Source organism: Rhopalosiphum maidis, chromosome 1, assembly GCF_003676215.2.
Source record: "Rhopalosiphum maidis isolate BTI-1 chromosome 1, ASM367621v3, whole genome shotgun sequence".
Classification (NCBI taxonomy): Eukaryota; Metazoa; Arthropoda; class Insecta; order Hemiptera; family Aphididae; genus Rhopalosiphum; species Rhopalosiphum maidis.
In genome coordinates this window covers 68,214,986-68,232,578 of record NC_040877.1, presented here as the reverse complement: position 1 = coordinate 68,232,578, position 17,593 = coordinate 68,214,986, and the positions used below count along the sequence as shown (strand labels likewise).

At 26.0% G+C, this 17,593-nt stretch overlaps 2 protein-coding genes across 5 annotated transcripts; one reads left to right on the top strand and one right to left on the bottom strand.

The window, feature by feature from the left end:
- Positions 1 to 4,951: 4,951 nt before the first annotated feature.
- Positions 4,952 to 11,288, top strand: LOC113558135 (hydroxysteroid dehydrogenase-like protein 2). Its single transcript, XM_026963645.1, has 9 exons — positions 4,952 to 5,399; positions 5,468 to 5,609; positions 5,720 to 5,883; positions 6,904 to 7,117; positions 7,743 to 7,948; positions 9,263 to 9,463; positions 10,399 to 10,596; positions 10,777 to 10,902; positions 10,982 to 11,288. The coding sequence occupies exons 2-9, from the start codon at positions 5,596 to 5,598 to the stop codon at positions 11,092 to 11,094; spliced, it is 1,236 nt and encodes a 411-aa protein (XP_026819446.1). The 5' UTR covers positions 4,952 to 5,399; positions 5,468 to 5,595; the 3' UTR covers positions 11,095 to 11,288.
- A 29-nt stretch (positions 11,289 to 11,317) lies between these two features.
- LOC113558107 (interleukin-1 receptor-associated kinase 4-like) lies at positions 11,318 to 14,068 on the bottom strand. Of its 4 annotated transcripts, XM_026963634.1 has the most exons (10): positions 13,887 to 14,068; positions 13,608 to 13,818; positions 13,402 to 13,489; positions 13,142 to 13,330; positions 12,894 to 13,063; positions 12,654 to 12,804; positions 12,175 to 12,490; positions 11,947 to 12,102; positions 11,682 to 11,879; positions 11,318 to 11,623 (listed from the first exon to the last, which is right to left on the bottom strand). In XM_026963634.1, exons 4-10 carry the CDS (start codon positions 13,300 to 13,302, stop codon positions 11,423 to 11,425), a joined length of 1,353 nt encoding a protein of 450 aa, XP_026819435.1. In that variant the 5' UTR covers positions 13,303 to 13,330; positions 13,402 to 13,489; positions 13,608 to 13,818; positions 13,887 to 14,068; the 3' UTR covers positions 11,318 to 11,422. The 4 variants fall into 4 exon arrangements, with proteins under 4 accessions (XP_026819435.1, XP_026819423.1, XP_026819439.1 ...); XM_026963622.1 differs by having other exon boundaries at positions 13,402 to 13,818; XM_026963638.1 differs by lacking the exon at positions 13,402 to 13,489.
- Between the last annotated feature and the right edge of the window lie 3,525 nt (positions 14,069 to 17,593).

The window sequence follows — 17,593 nt, the reverse complement described above, 5'->3', positions numbered from 1 at the left end:
TTAATTTTTTAAAAATATTTTGAATAAAAAAAAATATAGAATCTTTTTGACAGTTAACTTAATTTTTTAAAGTTTCTATTATATAATGCTAAAATACATTGTTATACTAAAAAATACCAATAGTATAATATATATTATATTTTTAAATTAATTTTTACATAAATACATATTATTTGATACTATTTATTCTTATTTAATTAATTCAATTAAGCACATATTCATATAACTATAGTTCTTAAATTTTAAACAAGAAAATAAATAAATTAGTTTAAGGCCAAATAACTAAAATAATATTATTAAAAAATTAATTTCTATAGTATTTAGTTACTGCCAGAGGCGTATTTACAATTCTAGGCGCTTTTTTTCCCCTAATAAAACTTAAACCCTACAAATTTAACTTCTAGTGTGGCAATCCTTTAATAGACTTACAAATTGGCACTCGGTGCGATTGCCACCCCTCCTTCACCTCACTAAATACGCCTAAGGTTGCTGTTCATAAGCGTATAAGATAATATAATATAATTGTATTTTTTACAAACATTTTCATCATTTAAATTTTTTATTATAAACAATACATTTGAATTGTAAATATAATACACAACTCAAATGACAGATAATAATTTTATTGACAATTGTAGGTACTAAATATAATAGTGCACACTGCATAGTACATATTATTATTATATTGTCGATAACATTATATTATTAATCCCTTGGAAATAGGTATATATTATTTTTGTTTTAATTTTGAGTGGTGTACGAGGATAACAAGTCTAGATCTGCAAGGGCCATAAATTTACGGCCTAGCCCGGTCCTACAATTTTTTTCTAAAGCCCGCCCCTGCCCGAAAATCATCATAAGCTCTTAAAAAGCCCGTTCCGATCCAAGAATATTTTTTTATAAGCACAGCAGTCTAAAATATTTTTATTTAAAATATTAAAATATTCGTTATTTGTGATTATCCCAACATCGAACTGCAGTAAACTTATCATTTTAGTTTTAAATAATGGTTATTTGTCATACAAAAAAAAAGCCAAAAAATACCCAGGAGAGATAATGTCAAAAATTCTTAAAAAGCTCAAACCAACCTAGGTTTAAGCCCAGCCCGGCCCGTCCCAAAAAATTCTACCAAAAAAAAGCTCAGCCCGGCTCGGCTCAAAAAGTTTTATCAAAAAAAAAAATGCTGGTTCATCCTTGGTTTAAATATTTTGAGTCCGGCCCGGCAAAAAAAGCCCAATCTAGCCCTTTTTATTTATTTTTAAGGCCCGGCCTAGTACATTTTCTGAGCTTAAAACTTCTCCCTAACATTCTATATTTTGTTTAACATTTTCAATTCCTGTTGTTTAGTTCGAGTTCCGGTCATAGATATGTATAATATACATAATGTATTATTATACATATCTGTGGTTCCGGTACATATTGAACATATATAACATAAATATTACATTATAATGGTTGGTTTGATTTATAACCTATTATATAATTCTTATACCATCTTTATTATGCAAACTCTCTTTATCGTAAGAAATCTCTAATTCGTTATAGAGAGTATTTGCTGTATTATATATTTACTAGAAGCGCAATCTGCAGGATTAATCTTTTTTTTAAAAACTATGCACACAAATTCTATGTAGGTTCAATCAATGAATAATATTAAAAAACTTTTTTATAATATAATATTAGATGTATGCTTGTGTTGCTAATAGTTTCACACAAATGACAAATAGGTAACGTAATTAATTATTCTTAATTCAACCTGATAATATTTTATTTTTTTAAAAGATTGTTTACATTAAATATTCTTGTTTTATTAAATATAAATGCCAAACAATTCTACTATAATTGGCTTAGTTATTTTCCCCAACTTCAATGTCCACCCAAGTAAAACAATAGTTGACATCACATAATGAAGTGAGCCAGAATGTTTTGATTCTATCATATGTATGTGTTTCCCATCAAGTGCTCCAATGCAATTAGGGAACCTTGCATGTATTTCAAACCCTTTAGATTTTTGTCCACATCTCCTTGATGGGTTGAGATATGATGATATTTTTCAATTTTCTCCAAATTACTTCACAAACATGACGAATAACAACAGACACAGTATATTTTCCAATCTTATATCCATGGTGCAACTCACCTACCCGTTTGCTAGGTATCTGTAAAATCCATAATATTGTTTTAGATTCTGAACGTAGTGATGAATATATTAATTTTACAATATAATAAAATTAATATTTTAAGATAGATTTGCATTCGAGTACTTGACACCCACAACACAACAGAGCAAGTTCCCGATTTTTTTTAAATTTATTATATTTTTATCCATTTTAGAGGCAACATTATACAAAGAAATAAAAAAGTCTTTGTGATTACTATGTTAGGGAAGCAAAGAAATGTAAGACTGTTAAATCAGGATCAGGAGCATCTAAAAATCCACATATTTACATTTTGGAAGAATAAGATTTTTGCAAAAGACAATAGAAAAAAATATTACAAAAAATAGTTTCTGCTCAATCGATGAAAATTCAAACACAACTGTCGATGAAAATGACAAAAATGAGACATTCATAACCTCCAACAAAAGTTATTAATAAGTTTGTAGATATTTTGGTTAAAAAGTATTAATTAAGTAAAAATCATTAATAACTAAGTTTTCATTTATAAAAATGTTTTTTGTTTCAAAGTATATTTCAAGTTAAAGTTAATTTGTTATATTCGTATGGGAAAAATAAAGTGCATACCTCAAAGTGATTATGAGCTTTTCTTCAGGTGAAATGCAATACCTAATTGCACTTTCATCAGCTGTATTGTCTTCCTTTACTAGTTCCAAAAAATAATCAAAAGATTGAATGGATATCCTGAAGTAGTTGAAAAATGTAGGTCCATAGATTTGGATAAAGCGTAATGTACAAACTTGAGGTAAGTTTATTTTGTAACAATTAACCTGTCCAAATTACTGTACGACCTATATTTTCCATTTAAGTGTATCTAAATACTATTCATTAATTTATATTATTTTTAGTATGTTGTAACACTAATGGCAAATAGGCCAAAAATGTACATAAGATGAATTTCCTTGATTAGTTACTAGTTTTCCACAATAAAAACTACCTTAATGGGTATAACTGTACTATAGAACAAAGAATAAAGATCTAAAACATAAATAAAATATTGGTAATTTATTTTTTAATTGTTAAGAGTGAGGAACAATTACATTAAAAAGAATATTTTATAATTAAAATAAATATGATTAGACATTATACATTTTATCCAAATGAATAACAATCATAAACATTAAATACTACTTATTCTGATAACATACATAAACACAGGAATTTTCACAGCCTTTTAACAAACATGACCTGAAAAAAAATACTTTTAATCTAATGTATGTAATGCTACAATTTACATAACAAAAATTCTAATTGAAATTGTTAAGAAATAATCATAAGCATCCCCCCATTGGGTACATTAATACACAAATATTGGTACACAAATAGGTATTAGGTGAGACTATAATGATTCTTCTTCTTCAGTCCCAACTATATAGGGTCCCCAACTAACCTAACTTTCAACTTTGTTGAACCTCCATCAGGCTTTGTTTATTTACTCTTGCTAGCTATATTCGTATTGTGTGAATACGAAGATCAGTCATCAACAAAAATATATTAATTGTAAAAATGCATTTTAGTTTAAGCTCAATGCTTACTTGTTATCAGATTTCAATACAATGGTCGGATACAAATCATGTTTATCTAATTTTGATAATTGATTTGCGATGAATGTTATATGTCCACTGATTCCTGGTGTTACTTCTCCCGAAGCTTAATTTTTGAATTAGAAAATATAGAAAGAAAAAATCAATTATTATCAAAATAATAAATAATAATATTTTATTAATAAAGCACTTTTATGACTCACAAAAAATACACAAGCCTTTGGTATCTGATACCAAAACACCAAGTACATTTTGTTCTGACTGTCTGAAAAAAAAATTGAAATACTTTAATTTAATTATATAATATTACGTTGATTAAAAAAAAAATATATCTTAGACGCACATAATGTAATATCGTTGATAATAGAATATTCTATAATCAATGATAATATCTTATATCTAATTATATATAATTTATAAATCATCAATTTTGTAGCTAAATAATGCTAATAAAATATTTGCTACTAGCCTAACATTTCACATAGAGATATTCTTGATATGTCATTAATTTAATCTCAAGTCTACTGAAAATATTGTTATATATTTATAATCTTATTATTTTTTAAATTATTTATAGATACATTATCTTTTTAGAATAACAATGCTAAGCAAAGCACTACTTTATTACATTTTTTAATATTTAAATGTACGCATTTTGAGTTAGTCATTTTTCACAGTCAACAAGTTATAAACAAACAAAACCGATAAGTCAATATTAATGCTATTAAATTGTTATTAGTCTTACAATATAATATAATATTAATAATAGTTTTTAAGACTTATTGATAGTACGTCTTATAAGTTAAATTTAAGTATCTTACAATTTTGAAACTTCTTCTAATACGTGCTTCTCCATTTCTAGTATTTTACAACACCTGTGGATTAATGTAGTGTAATTTATTCTTTTGCCTAACAAATAACGTAAATAAATACTAAATTAGTCGACTAGATAGTGCACAATAAAAACGTATAAAAATGCACTAAACGGTTAAATAATAATTAAAGTCTAAAATAAATCTAAAGTTATTACAGTACTATACTCGTAATTCGTATCAACATTCATCATAATATAAAAAAAACTAAAACTTAATAAAGATAAGAAATCTTACAGTTATCAGTAAAACTAAAATTTATCAGCCGTCGTTCGTGGCCATGGTGCATAAAGTAAGTGGTAATAATAATTAATTATGCGGTGGTGGACCGTATTGTCCTAGGTATTGTGAACGAGATTATCTCATTGGTAATATTCTTGATAATATTTATTTGTAGACGTCACAATATTCTGTATGATGTTATTACTATTTAGTCTGGTATGGTGTTTGCTCAACGTTGAAAACTACAATAGGTATTAAATATTGGTAATAACGTATAATTACTAGAAACCTACAACTTACAACTAGTTACAAGGCTACAAGCCTACTATAGTACAATTATATTGTGCTACAAATGGACACTGGTGATATTGTTTCATTATATTCCATAAAATTATGTTATATAGTTTAAAATTTGTACTCTTATTAAGCGATAATAAGTTACAAACTTATCTCAATTAAATGATATATTTGTTATTGCTCAATATCTTTGTTTTGGTTTTGGCTGTTACACAAATAACAATGTGCGTTCAATGAGGACATAATATTCGTATTTGTAGGTCATGGTCATTTTCTGCTGATCACCTGTAAGTTTTATATTGCCCTTCCATTGATAAAGTTTAAAACGCTATTTTATTTGATTTCCTTGTTACAGAATTTCAGATAAATTCAAATAGTACATATTGTTGAACTATTGTGTTTACACGCGACTACTCAAGTCTTGAGCTTTTAATACTATCATTTAAAATATTTTAAGGAACATACCCATTTTTCTACATTATAATGCTGAACACAGGGTTTGTTAATTATAAATTTGTCTTATATTTCTTTATATTGCATTTATTATAATATATTATTATTATTATTTATTATTTTATATTAATAAAAACTATATTTTTTTATTTAGAAAATTATCTGGACTAACTTTGTTCATTACTGGAGGAAGTCGGGGTATCGGTAAGGCAATAGCTTTAAAAGCAGCTAGGGATGGTGCTAACATTGTAATTGCTGCTAAAACTGCTGAGCCTCATCCAAAATTACCCGGAACTATTTATACAGCTGCTAAAGAAAGTAATTTAAAATAAAACTATTGCTTCCTTTATTGTATTAAATTTTGTTTGTTCTATCTTATAAATGCATAACATGTTAAATTAATGTCCAATAGTTCATCATTAGGTTTGTTAGTTTTAATAATAATACGTATTTGACTTATTTTTTAAAGTAAGAACATTATTTTTAGTTGTATATAGATTTTTTCAAATTTTAAATTTACTTTTAACTTTTGAGTGTATGAAATATTATAATTTATAAATACTGATAATTTGCTTGAAAATTTAAATATTATGAAAAATCTGATGTAGAAATACAAATAATGTTCTTACCTTTAAATTTGATATGAGATCAATTCAGTCTTATTAAAGCTAACAACATAAAATTAATTTTTCTAAATACAGATTTGCTATTATGCATATATAGGATTGAAATCACATATGCTTTTATATACATTAAATATTTCGAGTAAACCATTTTTTAATCATTTATTTAACTATAAGGAATAATAAATTTAGAATTCATTCCAACTTATAAAATGTATAATTTAAATTATAATTTGTCACGGAAATAACATAGTTTTATAGATAAAATAACTGAAATGACTAATCTGGTCATAGTCCAATTATGTAATTATCAACATACACAGTCTTGTTATTATTTTAAAATATTTAAAATATTTTTATTCTGTAATTATAAAATAATTAATATAAATTATATTTGTTTTAATTTTCTCAAATTTTAGGTTAATAAAAATTTAATATTTCTACATCCTAACTGTACACAAAAATGTGCAGAACGTGAAAGAAAAAAATAAGCACATATTTTAATAAGATTTAAATGATTTAATAGATTAAATTTATGATGGTATGTTTCCATAAATTAATTTAAGATTAAATATAGATTTTAGAATTAGTCTTCTGAAGTAAATTAACCTATAAAAATTATTAGCTCTTTATGTTTTTAATTTATTTATTTTAGCCTTATATTATTTTATTACAATTTATGTCCATTTTTTTTATTGTAATTAACATTTTTTAGTTGAAGAAGCTGGAGGAAAATGTTTACCTTGTGTAGTCGATGTAAGAGATGAAAGTCAAGTAGCAGATGCTGTTTCTAAGTCAATCAGTAAATTCGGAGCTATCGATATAGTTGTAAACAATGCAAGTGCAATTTCATTGACCCCTACATTAGATACCGAGATGAAGAGATATGATTTGATGCATAATATCAATACAAGAGGAACATTTTTAGTGTAAATATTTAAAACTATTATTGTTTTATGAACTCAATGCCGTTTCTGATTTCAGTTGCTGTTTATAATAGCACAGACTAGTTCTATCATGGTTGACTCAATATCTTGTGGTCAATATTAAATAATTAACAAAACAAAATTACAAATAATTTTTTACTACAATAAAAAATGTATATAATTGTCTTGTTTTGAAAAGATAATGCTAAATATTTAATATTGAATAATAAAAATAAACCATTTGGTTTTAATATCGAGCTACTTTTAAAGTTCATTCTTAATAGCTTCTGGAAGTTTCGCTATTTTTCAATAAAAATATAGCCTTTACAAATATAATTAAATAAAGAACTGCATTTCCATAACTGGTATATGTATCAAGTAAACTAATAATCAAATACACCAGTTATTTACATATAAATTTGTGTTCCAACAACTGATATACTTATCAACATTATTCATTAGTATATTAACTATACCTTTTACTTATGATACATAACTAACCTTTGTGAAACACATCAGTAACAAATATTTGTTAAGTATATCCAGCTAAACACTTAAATAGTGTGATGTTGTGCTTGTTATGTCAGTGAAAAATTTAAGTTATTTTAATAGTATTTCTATGTTTTAGGTCAAAGATGTGTATACCTTATCTAAGAAAGAGCAAACATGCACATATCTTGAATATTAGTCCTCCATTAAACATGAATCCTAATTGGTTTAAAGACCATGTTGCTTATACAATGGCTAAATATGGAATGTCAATGTGTGTATTAGGTATGGCTGCTGAGCTTAGAGCAGATAACATTGCTGTGAATGCATTATGGCCAAGAACTGGTAATAAACAAAACACAAATTTATTTAAAAATAATAAATATAAAGCAATTATTTTTTCAAATATAAGGCATGATCAAAAAAACACCTTTATTAACATAATATTGTTTTAAACATACATTATCACCTTCAAAATAATCTCTCTTATTTTCACATTGGAAAACATTTCTGGTAGGTACTTAAGCACTTTAATGTTTTTGGATTGTTTTCCTTGTTTTGTAATGTCATACAATTATTGAAAACAACATATTTTTGATCATTGGTTTTAACTTAAGAAATAAACTTAAATTGTATGGAGTCATATAACGCGAGTAAAGTAATTGCGGACCTGACCTACTGTACTTTGATTTTTAACTAAATACTGGTGTGGGCTGAGGCATTCAAGAATCACTTGTCTAATTTTTTGTCATTTTTTTTTTCATGACTTCTAAATAAAATTGCTGATGCACAATTTATCCTTAAGGTAACAATTCACGATAAACTATCCTATAAATTCAAAACATATGACTAACATGGCTTTTATATTTTGATCTTATTCGTTTTGCTTATTAGTTATTATGATCTTGGAGAATTTATTGACTTCCATTATGGTGATTGACGTTTGGTTTCAACATCTTATCCATAAATTAAAATTTTTTCACTTGTTATAATATTTTTAGAAATTTCAAATAAGTACCTATTCTTTTAAAAAGTTCTTACAAGATGTACTTTTCGTTTTATTTTTATTTATCGGTTAAGAGACGAGGAACAAATTTTGCTACAATTTGGTTTATGCTCAAATAATTTATTATTATCTCTTTAAAAGTCTATAAATAGCTCAAAATGTTTTGAAAATTGTATCATGTATAGAAAATGATTTATCTATAGCTATTCGTTTTTGAGCTATACCAAAAAAACAAAATAGATTTTGTCAACAACTGGATTTGAGTAAATTTTCCTGTTTTTCTCTGTTTAATTAAAAAGTACTAGTAATTTAAAATTTTAATCTCACTTAAGTACAAACTAGATCCAATTTTCTATTCAAAACCACCTAAAAGTTGAAAATTTAAGCATTTTTTCGACTACTTATTGAGTTTACACACACATTGTAAAATCAATTAATTTAGCACTGATCAGAATCTAAAAATAGTTACTTTACAATTTTCCATAGTTTAAATGTAAAAAAAAAGTTACCAAAGTTGTTTTTTATCATAAATTGTAGGTATTTAAAAAATTTGATTAAAATTCTTAATATCATGGACAATTAAATAAACAATTGTTACTCAAATTCTAATTAAAACTTGACCTATTTTATTTTGTATATTATTTGCATTATAGCAATATACACAGCAGCTGTTGAAATGTTATCTGGCTCTACTGAAGCAAAAAAATTATCTCGTAACCCAGAAATTATGGCAGATGCAGCTTATGCAGTACTTAGTAGGTCGGTTGAAAATTGTACTGGGCAGTTTCTAGTTGATGATGAAGTACTACAACAAGAAGGAATCACTGATTTGGACCAATATGCCAGTGATCCAAGTAAGTAGTTTAATTAATAACAAATGTTCTATAATACTGTGGTTTAGGTACTATTGTCAAATGTTATTAGAAAGAGCTTCACTAAAAATATGCATGTTATAATATATTTATTTTTCAAGTATAATGTAGTGAGTAATAAACATAGGCACAATTTCTATTTTTTTTTTCTTGAAGACTGAAAAAATTTATGCCATACAGTCTAGGGGGAAACTCCCTGATCAACCAGTTGAACTAAATGTATTGTATGTACCTTTAATATTACTTAATAATTATTTTAGTGAATTGACATATCAAAATAAAACCATATTATTTATTTATATTAATTTTTTATATATATATATATACATGATTTTGTATTATACAAATTTAAATATTGTAAAAACATAGATAAATAATGTTCTTATCTTTCTCATTAATAACAGGTCAATTCACTTTCACAATTTTATACTCAAATTTAAAAATACATAAGATAGATTCTACTAAACACTAATTTTATTTACTGATCATGATTCATAGATAAAGTAAATAGTACTGACTAAGTGACAACTTCTTAGTTGCATTTTTACTGAAAAAATGATAGCTACAATATATTTTGCCCATAGATTAGCAATGGTTACAGATAATTAGATTTTAGTTGTTAAAAAAGATTCTTCTATTTTAAAAAATTCATGTTATATTTCATATTTAAAAAATTATCATATGATAATAAAAACAATTTTATTTTTTTAGGGGGATGAGGCCCTTTCAATTACACTTATAATTATGAGGTTCATAGAAAAAATAAATACCTATGTTGTATACCTAAATATGTTAGATTACATTAATTCATTTTTAAAATTTGTTTCTATCATTACTTATGAACTTGCATCATTCAAAATGTGCAATTCGCACTTAAATCCATATTTTATGTACTGATATTAATTTTTTTTTTTTAGCTTATAAAGGAGATTTAATGATGGACTTCTTCTTGGACGAAGCACCTCACAATGGATTCAATCAAGGAAAAGAAAAAGTACAAGCTAAAAAATCAGATGGTATAGATACAATTGAGGGTATATTTACAAAAATAAATTCACATCTGACACCAGAAATAGCTAAAGGAACAAATGCTTGCTTCTTGTTTGTAGTAAAAGGTTATTAGAATTAAATACGTATTATAGTAAATATATATTAAAATCTTGTAAAATCAAGTATTTAGTAGATTGATTTATATAATCACAATATATATATATATATATATTACATTAGTTATTATTTATTAATTACTGTCATCTAAACTCTGTGTATAATGTAAATATATACATATTTTTTAGGAGATGAAGATAGAACTTACTATGTAGATCTAACTGGCAATGGTGCAGCTGGAAAAGGTAAATCAACTACGAAACCAGATGCCACTTTAATAATGGAAGCTGATAAAATAGAAGAATTATTTGATGGTTAGTTATAATTATTTATTTATGATTTTGTTTCTAATCATTCAATAATATATTAAATAAATTTAATATACATTTGCAGGAAGACTAAAAGCTGCTGATGCTTATATGTCTGGTAAACTTAAGATCAGTGGCAGTTTAATGAAAGCTATGAAATTGGAGAAACTTATGAAATTATTAAAAGCTAAATATTAAGTTTTTATCTATGGACAATGCTTTTAAGGATTGGTTTACAAATATATTTCAACTTAATTGTATAACCACATATTTTGGAGAAAACTTATGGTCTTAGAATATTAAAAACTAGCCATCATGTTTCACCTAATTTTAATATTTTTTTAATTATGTAAATCATATGGTTTTGTATAAAATAAATATACGAAAAGTTATGTTTGTATGGTTAATAATTTAAAATATATAACTCAAAATAAAAATATTTTATTATTAATTTGTTATTCTGTTTAAATGATTATGGTAACTTATTTGTTATTTACAAAAAATTGTATAATTAATAGTTGTCATGTTATACACCAATTTCAGATAGAATATTTTTAAGAGATTCAAAAACACCCTCTTGACCGTGTATAAATGGTCTTTGGGTTTTAGTAGCAGTACAAAGATTTGCCAAGTCATACATTTTTATAGCAATACTGTTGTTCCAATACCCAGCACGTTTGTCTAATAGTTCTTCAATAGGACTTTCAATTTCACTTATATGAGTTAACTAAAAAAAAAAAAAATGAGAAAAGAAAATATTTTTCACTATAAAATGAATTTCTTACCAAATCACAACCAGTACGACATTCATCGTACGGTGGTAATCCTGTTAATAGCTCCAATAATACTACTCCAAAGCTGAAAACATCTATCTTCATAGAGATATCACCTCTAAATGCCTCAGGTGACATATACGCAGATGTTCCTAACACTACAGATGTCATAGTGTGATCTCCAATGCGAGTTAAGCCAAAGTCTCCAATCTAAACACATTATAAATAAATATATAATATATAACATTATCATATAATATAAATTGTAAATACATGCTTTGGCAATAAATGTATTGTCTAGAAGTATATTAGCACTTTTAATGTCTCGATGTATGAAAGGTGTTTCAAATGCTGTGTGTAAGTAAACTAGCCCACTGGCTACATCTGTTCCAATTTTTATCCTTAGTTTCCAATCTAATATGGAAGATCTATTCTATTCAATTACATTGATAATTAATATTAAAATTATATTTCATAATATTTATATTATTCCACAAAAACATACTTTACATGCAATGCAATCAAGTAATGAACCATTCTCCATAAATTCATAAACAACACACGGCTGTTCATCATATGAAATTGCTATTAATGGTAATAAATTATCATGTTTGAATTTTAATACAATATCAATCTCATTTAAATACTGTTTAAAATCTTTTTCTTCGATTATTTTTTCCATAAGTTTTATTGCCACTATTTGGTTAATTAATTTTGCTTTGAATACTTTACCAAATCCACCAGCTCCAATTAAACATGAATCCGAAAATCCATTTGTGGCATTAGATAAATATTTATAAGGTAGCTTAATTTTGTCAAACCTACAGAAAAAAAAATATATTAAACAAAATGTATGTGTTCAAAATTATCAAAAAATGATTAATTAAGACTTAAGAGTTAGATTCTGATGAATTAGAAAAAAAATATAGATCTATTATGTATAAAATGAAAAAATACTGTTTTAATAACTAAAATTAATTATACCTTGTATTACTTTTGTCATCATTTAAAATTGATCTGGTCTCTAGCTGATGAGCGAACAAAGTAGATTTATAGTCTTCACTATTATCATTATTTGTGTATTCATCAATCTCAAGAAGGTTCATAGATGTCTCCAACTTTTCATTAGGTTTATCTAGAAGTTAACACATATGAATATGATATATATTTCATATAGTTAACTTTAATTTTAAACAGCAAAGTTCATATTGTTTTCTTAATTACCACTGGTTATTTTAGAAGCTATACATTCAGCAGCTCGTATTAGTTTTAATTCGATTAATAGATCCATAAGGATCTTGAGATTAGGCCTAATACGACCACTGGTTCCCCATTCTTCTAAAAATATTTCACTACAAGATCTTCGTTGTGTTTGGCTTGCCATTTCTATTAATCTAGTAAAATCATTTGATTGTTTTCAAAAATGTTGACAAGCAGATAATAGTAAGCATGGACATCAAAACAAATCTTACTTCAAGTGATCAAAAGTATATTTCCGACTTTTCATTGGATCACAGTCAACAGTTACAGCAGCCATAAGTGATTTCCAACCATCATTAATATCTAATAAATTTACCAGTTCAAATTTGAGCGTTGCATCCATTTTACGTACCTCTGTGGTTTCCAGTATCATACTTTCTAATAATATGTTGACCAGTTGACTACAAAATAAATGTTGCAATATTAAATCAAAGTATGGTATTTATATCAATATTGTTAATGCTTTCAGTACCATTCAAATCTGATCTAAATCTAATAATAAAGCTTTTGATATTATCTATTTATCTGTAATAACCACTGGCAGTCTGGGCTAAATAAAACTAATATAAAATATGAATAAATTAAATCTAAGACAGACTTCTTAGAGAACCATCCAACTTAAAAAATTGATAATTATTTTATTATCATAATAAATAAAAAAAATACAGTCCAACTCACTCCAACTAGAGCACTAGGCCACTAGATATTACTCCAACTAAGATAATGATACGACTAAATCCGTTTGTGGGTTTATGAGTTGTGACTAATCGTTCGCTATTTTTTAGTTACGGTGATTTTTGACATTGTACGTGACGTCACGGATTCGTTCACCGCGGCGGCCATATAATATATGGCAATATTTATCCATTTTTGATTTAAATTAAAATAACTAATAAATAATAACTGCTAATGAAATTATTTTTTTCAAATTAACTAATCAAAAGTATTTAAGAGTACCTCATAATCTTTCCATTGGTATAATTATATCACATTTTGGTTTAATCTTTTTAGAAAAAAAAACCCTTAAATAAATTATATTACGAATTTACCATACAGATACATTCATATCTGCAGTAAACGTGTGTAATATTGTTTTGACGATCGTGATACTGTGTAGTTGTGTTCCTATAGATTTTTGACGCCTAAACAGGCTATTAAGTCTTAACATGTAGCTAATATTATAAGTGAGTGAGGGCTTGCATAATATTACTATCTAGCAAGCGCGGATACAAGAGGGGAATAATGGGGGCAATTTCCCCCCCCCCGTTCACAAAAAAAAGTATCATATAATACAACAAAGTTTTTTTTTGAAATAGATGATGACATTTTTTTAGTTGATAACTAACATAAAAGAATGTAAAAAAACATAATAATATATACAACAAAAATAAAATTAAGTGAAATCTATTATTTCATAAATAAGTTGAAAATAATAAGAAATAATATTATAGGTTAATTATCATGATGGCAACAAAAGGGTTGTCACATTTCAACGATAGGTTTGAAGAAAGTGATCAACCAGTTCTTTTATACAATATGACAGGCAACCACGTTAACTTTCAAAGTACAAATTGGACATCAGGAGAAGTGTATTAATTAAGTCATATTGACGAATGGAATTATGATTGGTTATCTGTTAACTGCATTTCAATTATAGATCCTTTAGATCTATTGGAAACCGGAGAAACAGTAGGCTTCGTTATATCAAGAAGATGTGAGGCATTTATACACAAAATGCAGTTTACAGGAGGATTCACTATAGAATTACCCCCAGATATGGTCGACAATACACCACGAATGTTATTTAAACTTACAAACAACACAGCCGTTAGAACAATTACAATACCTATTAAAAAAATAAATGAATTATACATACTAATACAACAGAACCTAATGTACATTAGGTTCTGTTGTATTAAATGGATTACATCCGGTATAGTAATCTCAATAAGACGTAGAGACAAGCTATTTCATAAATTAAAAGAACAACCATTCAATTCCAAACTTGAAATTAAATATAAAACATATCGAAACCTATTAACTAGAGTTATTAAATGTGCTAGAGATATGTATTTCACAAAAAACATTATTATGTCAAAAGGCGATCCCAAACAATTTTGGAATTTAATAAATGAAGCTATGTATAATAAAGCGTACAATAATAAAAATGTAAACATTTCTTCGGTTACTGATTCCAAAAATAAAATAATAACTGATGATGCTGATATTGCTAATGAATTTAATACATTTTTTGCTACAGTTGGTGAAAATATTGCAGATAAAATTAAAACCCATAACCCTGCTATTAATTATAAATCCAAAATTAAAATTAATACAAATTCAATTTTCCTTAGCAATATTACTAAGGATAAAATTAAAAAACATATTCTCAGCTGCAAAGATAGCACTTCCTTTTATTGTTGTAATTTGTCAAACCATATATTAAAACAAATAGTAGACTATATTTTAGATTCATTAGAGTATATTTTCAATTTATCTCTTTCTTTAGGAATTTTCCCAAATTTATTTAAACATACTCTAGTGGTGCCACTTAAGAATAATAAAGGCAAAATAAAGGTACATCAATTGCTTTACAAACACTCGTCAGTTGTATACATAATAATTTAGATGAGGGTAACACAACACTTGGCATATTTCTTGATGTCAAAAAAGCATTTGATTCCGTTGACAATAAAATATTATTAAATAAGTTAGATAAATATAGTATTAGAGGGATCGCTAATAATCTAATTAAAAGTTTTTTAGAAAATTGTAGCCAACAAGTTTGTATAAATGATGTACTAAGTAACTTAAATGTTTTGAATTATGGCGTTCCGCAAGGTACGGTCTTAGGACCATTTTTGTTTATTGTATACATAAATGACCTTCTTAATTTGGATCTTGAATGCTCTATTTTCTGTTTTGCTGATGACACTGCGATCCTGATTCACGATTTAAATTAATTTAATTTAATGAGTAAAGCAGCAAAAATTATGTCGTCTATTAAAAATTGGTTTGATGCAAACTCACTTGAAATAAATTTTAATAAAACATGTTATATCCCCTTTTCCATATCAAAAGTTAAAAGTCTTGATATTTATGAACCCATTAAAATGCATGATGACTCATGTCAAGAGATAAATTTGATAGATACTTGTAGTTGTAACTATATAAGTGTAAGAGGTGTAGAATCAGTGAAGTATCTGGGAGTCATGATTGATAAGTTTTTAAAATGGAATTTTCACATTGACTCAGTGATTAAAAAATTAAAAAGTATGTTTGGTAGATTTAAAACATTAAATAAAATTTATCACCTAACAATATTAAAATGGTTTTCTGTGCAATTACACAGTCAGTATATACATACGGAATTTGTGTATGGGGTGGTACCTTCGATAAATATTTAGGTTTGCTTAGAACTACTATAAACTCATTACTAAGGATAGCTTTGAAGAAATCCTTTCATTCGAATACTGATATACTATATAATACTTATGATATATTAAATTTAGAGAAGTCTCATGCAAAAGAAGTACTAACAAATCTGTATTTTTATAAATTTGAAAGTGTCAGTTTTAACCATAATTATTCTACTCGTCAAAATAAATACAATGATTTTAGATTGAATAAATATAATACGGAATTTGGGAAAAAAGATCCCTTTAATATAAGTATACATTTATGCATGAAGTACGATATATCTATTAAACGATTTTTATTTTATAATGATTATGAACATTATAAAAAGTATATTAAGTATAAAATTAAAACTTGTTTAAAAAACCCACATCCATACATTTGAGCTGAGCTTAAATATTGTGCCTGTCTTATAATTTATTGATCAATTATTACTTTTATTTGTATAAACGTAAGTTATAATTTTTGATAAGAATTAGTAGTTGTCTTAAAATTGTAAACACACATTAAAATTAGAACTGTTGTCTCCTCCACAAGCCTAGGCTTTTAGAGACAATCATTTAAAATTTTTTATTTTTACTGGTATAATGTATGTAAATTTTTTTCTTAATTGCAATAAAGTTATTATTATTATTATAAACATAGATTCAGTAAATAAAAAATAATTAACATAACACTATGTCGAATGTACACATAAAAAATAATATAATACAGAGTGATTCTTTCGAATTTAGGGCGAGTAGTTTATGAGTTATAAGTATTTAAAGTTTTGATACGTGGGGTGGAGTGGTACGGGGTTACCCCGCAAATGTTTGTTCACTACTCCACTTGTCTAAACTTTAAATACGTAAACTTATAAACTACTCGTCCTAAATTCGATTTGTATGTATCAAAATATTCAAAAAATTATTCTGCTTTGGAATATGAAATTAAAACTAAGTTGTCATTTAAAAAAGTAAAAAACTTAAAAAAAATATAAGGATAAAAAATATTTGAAAATATAATTTTTTAATAAAAACGTATAATGAAACTATATACAAAAATATTTTCAAAATCATGACTACTTTTTGAAATAACGAGTGTCTTATGATAAAAGAATCATCCTGTATATAGTAGTTAATCATTAAGGCCATTTTTGAATAAATTTATAAATCTACGTGATGTATCATGTACTCCTATCCGTATGACTCGGAGGGGGGGGGGAGTTCCCACTATTGGAAGAACTATGAATTAGAAATTTGTACGAC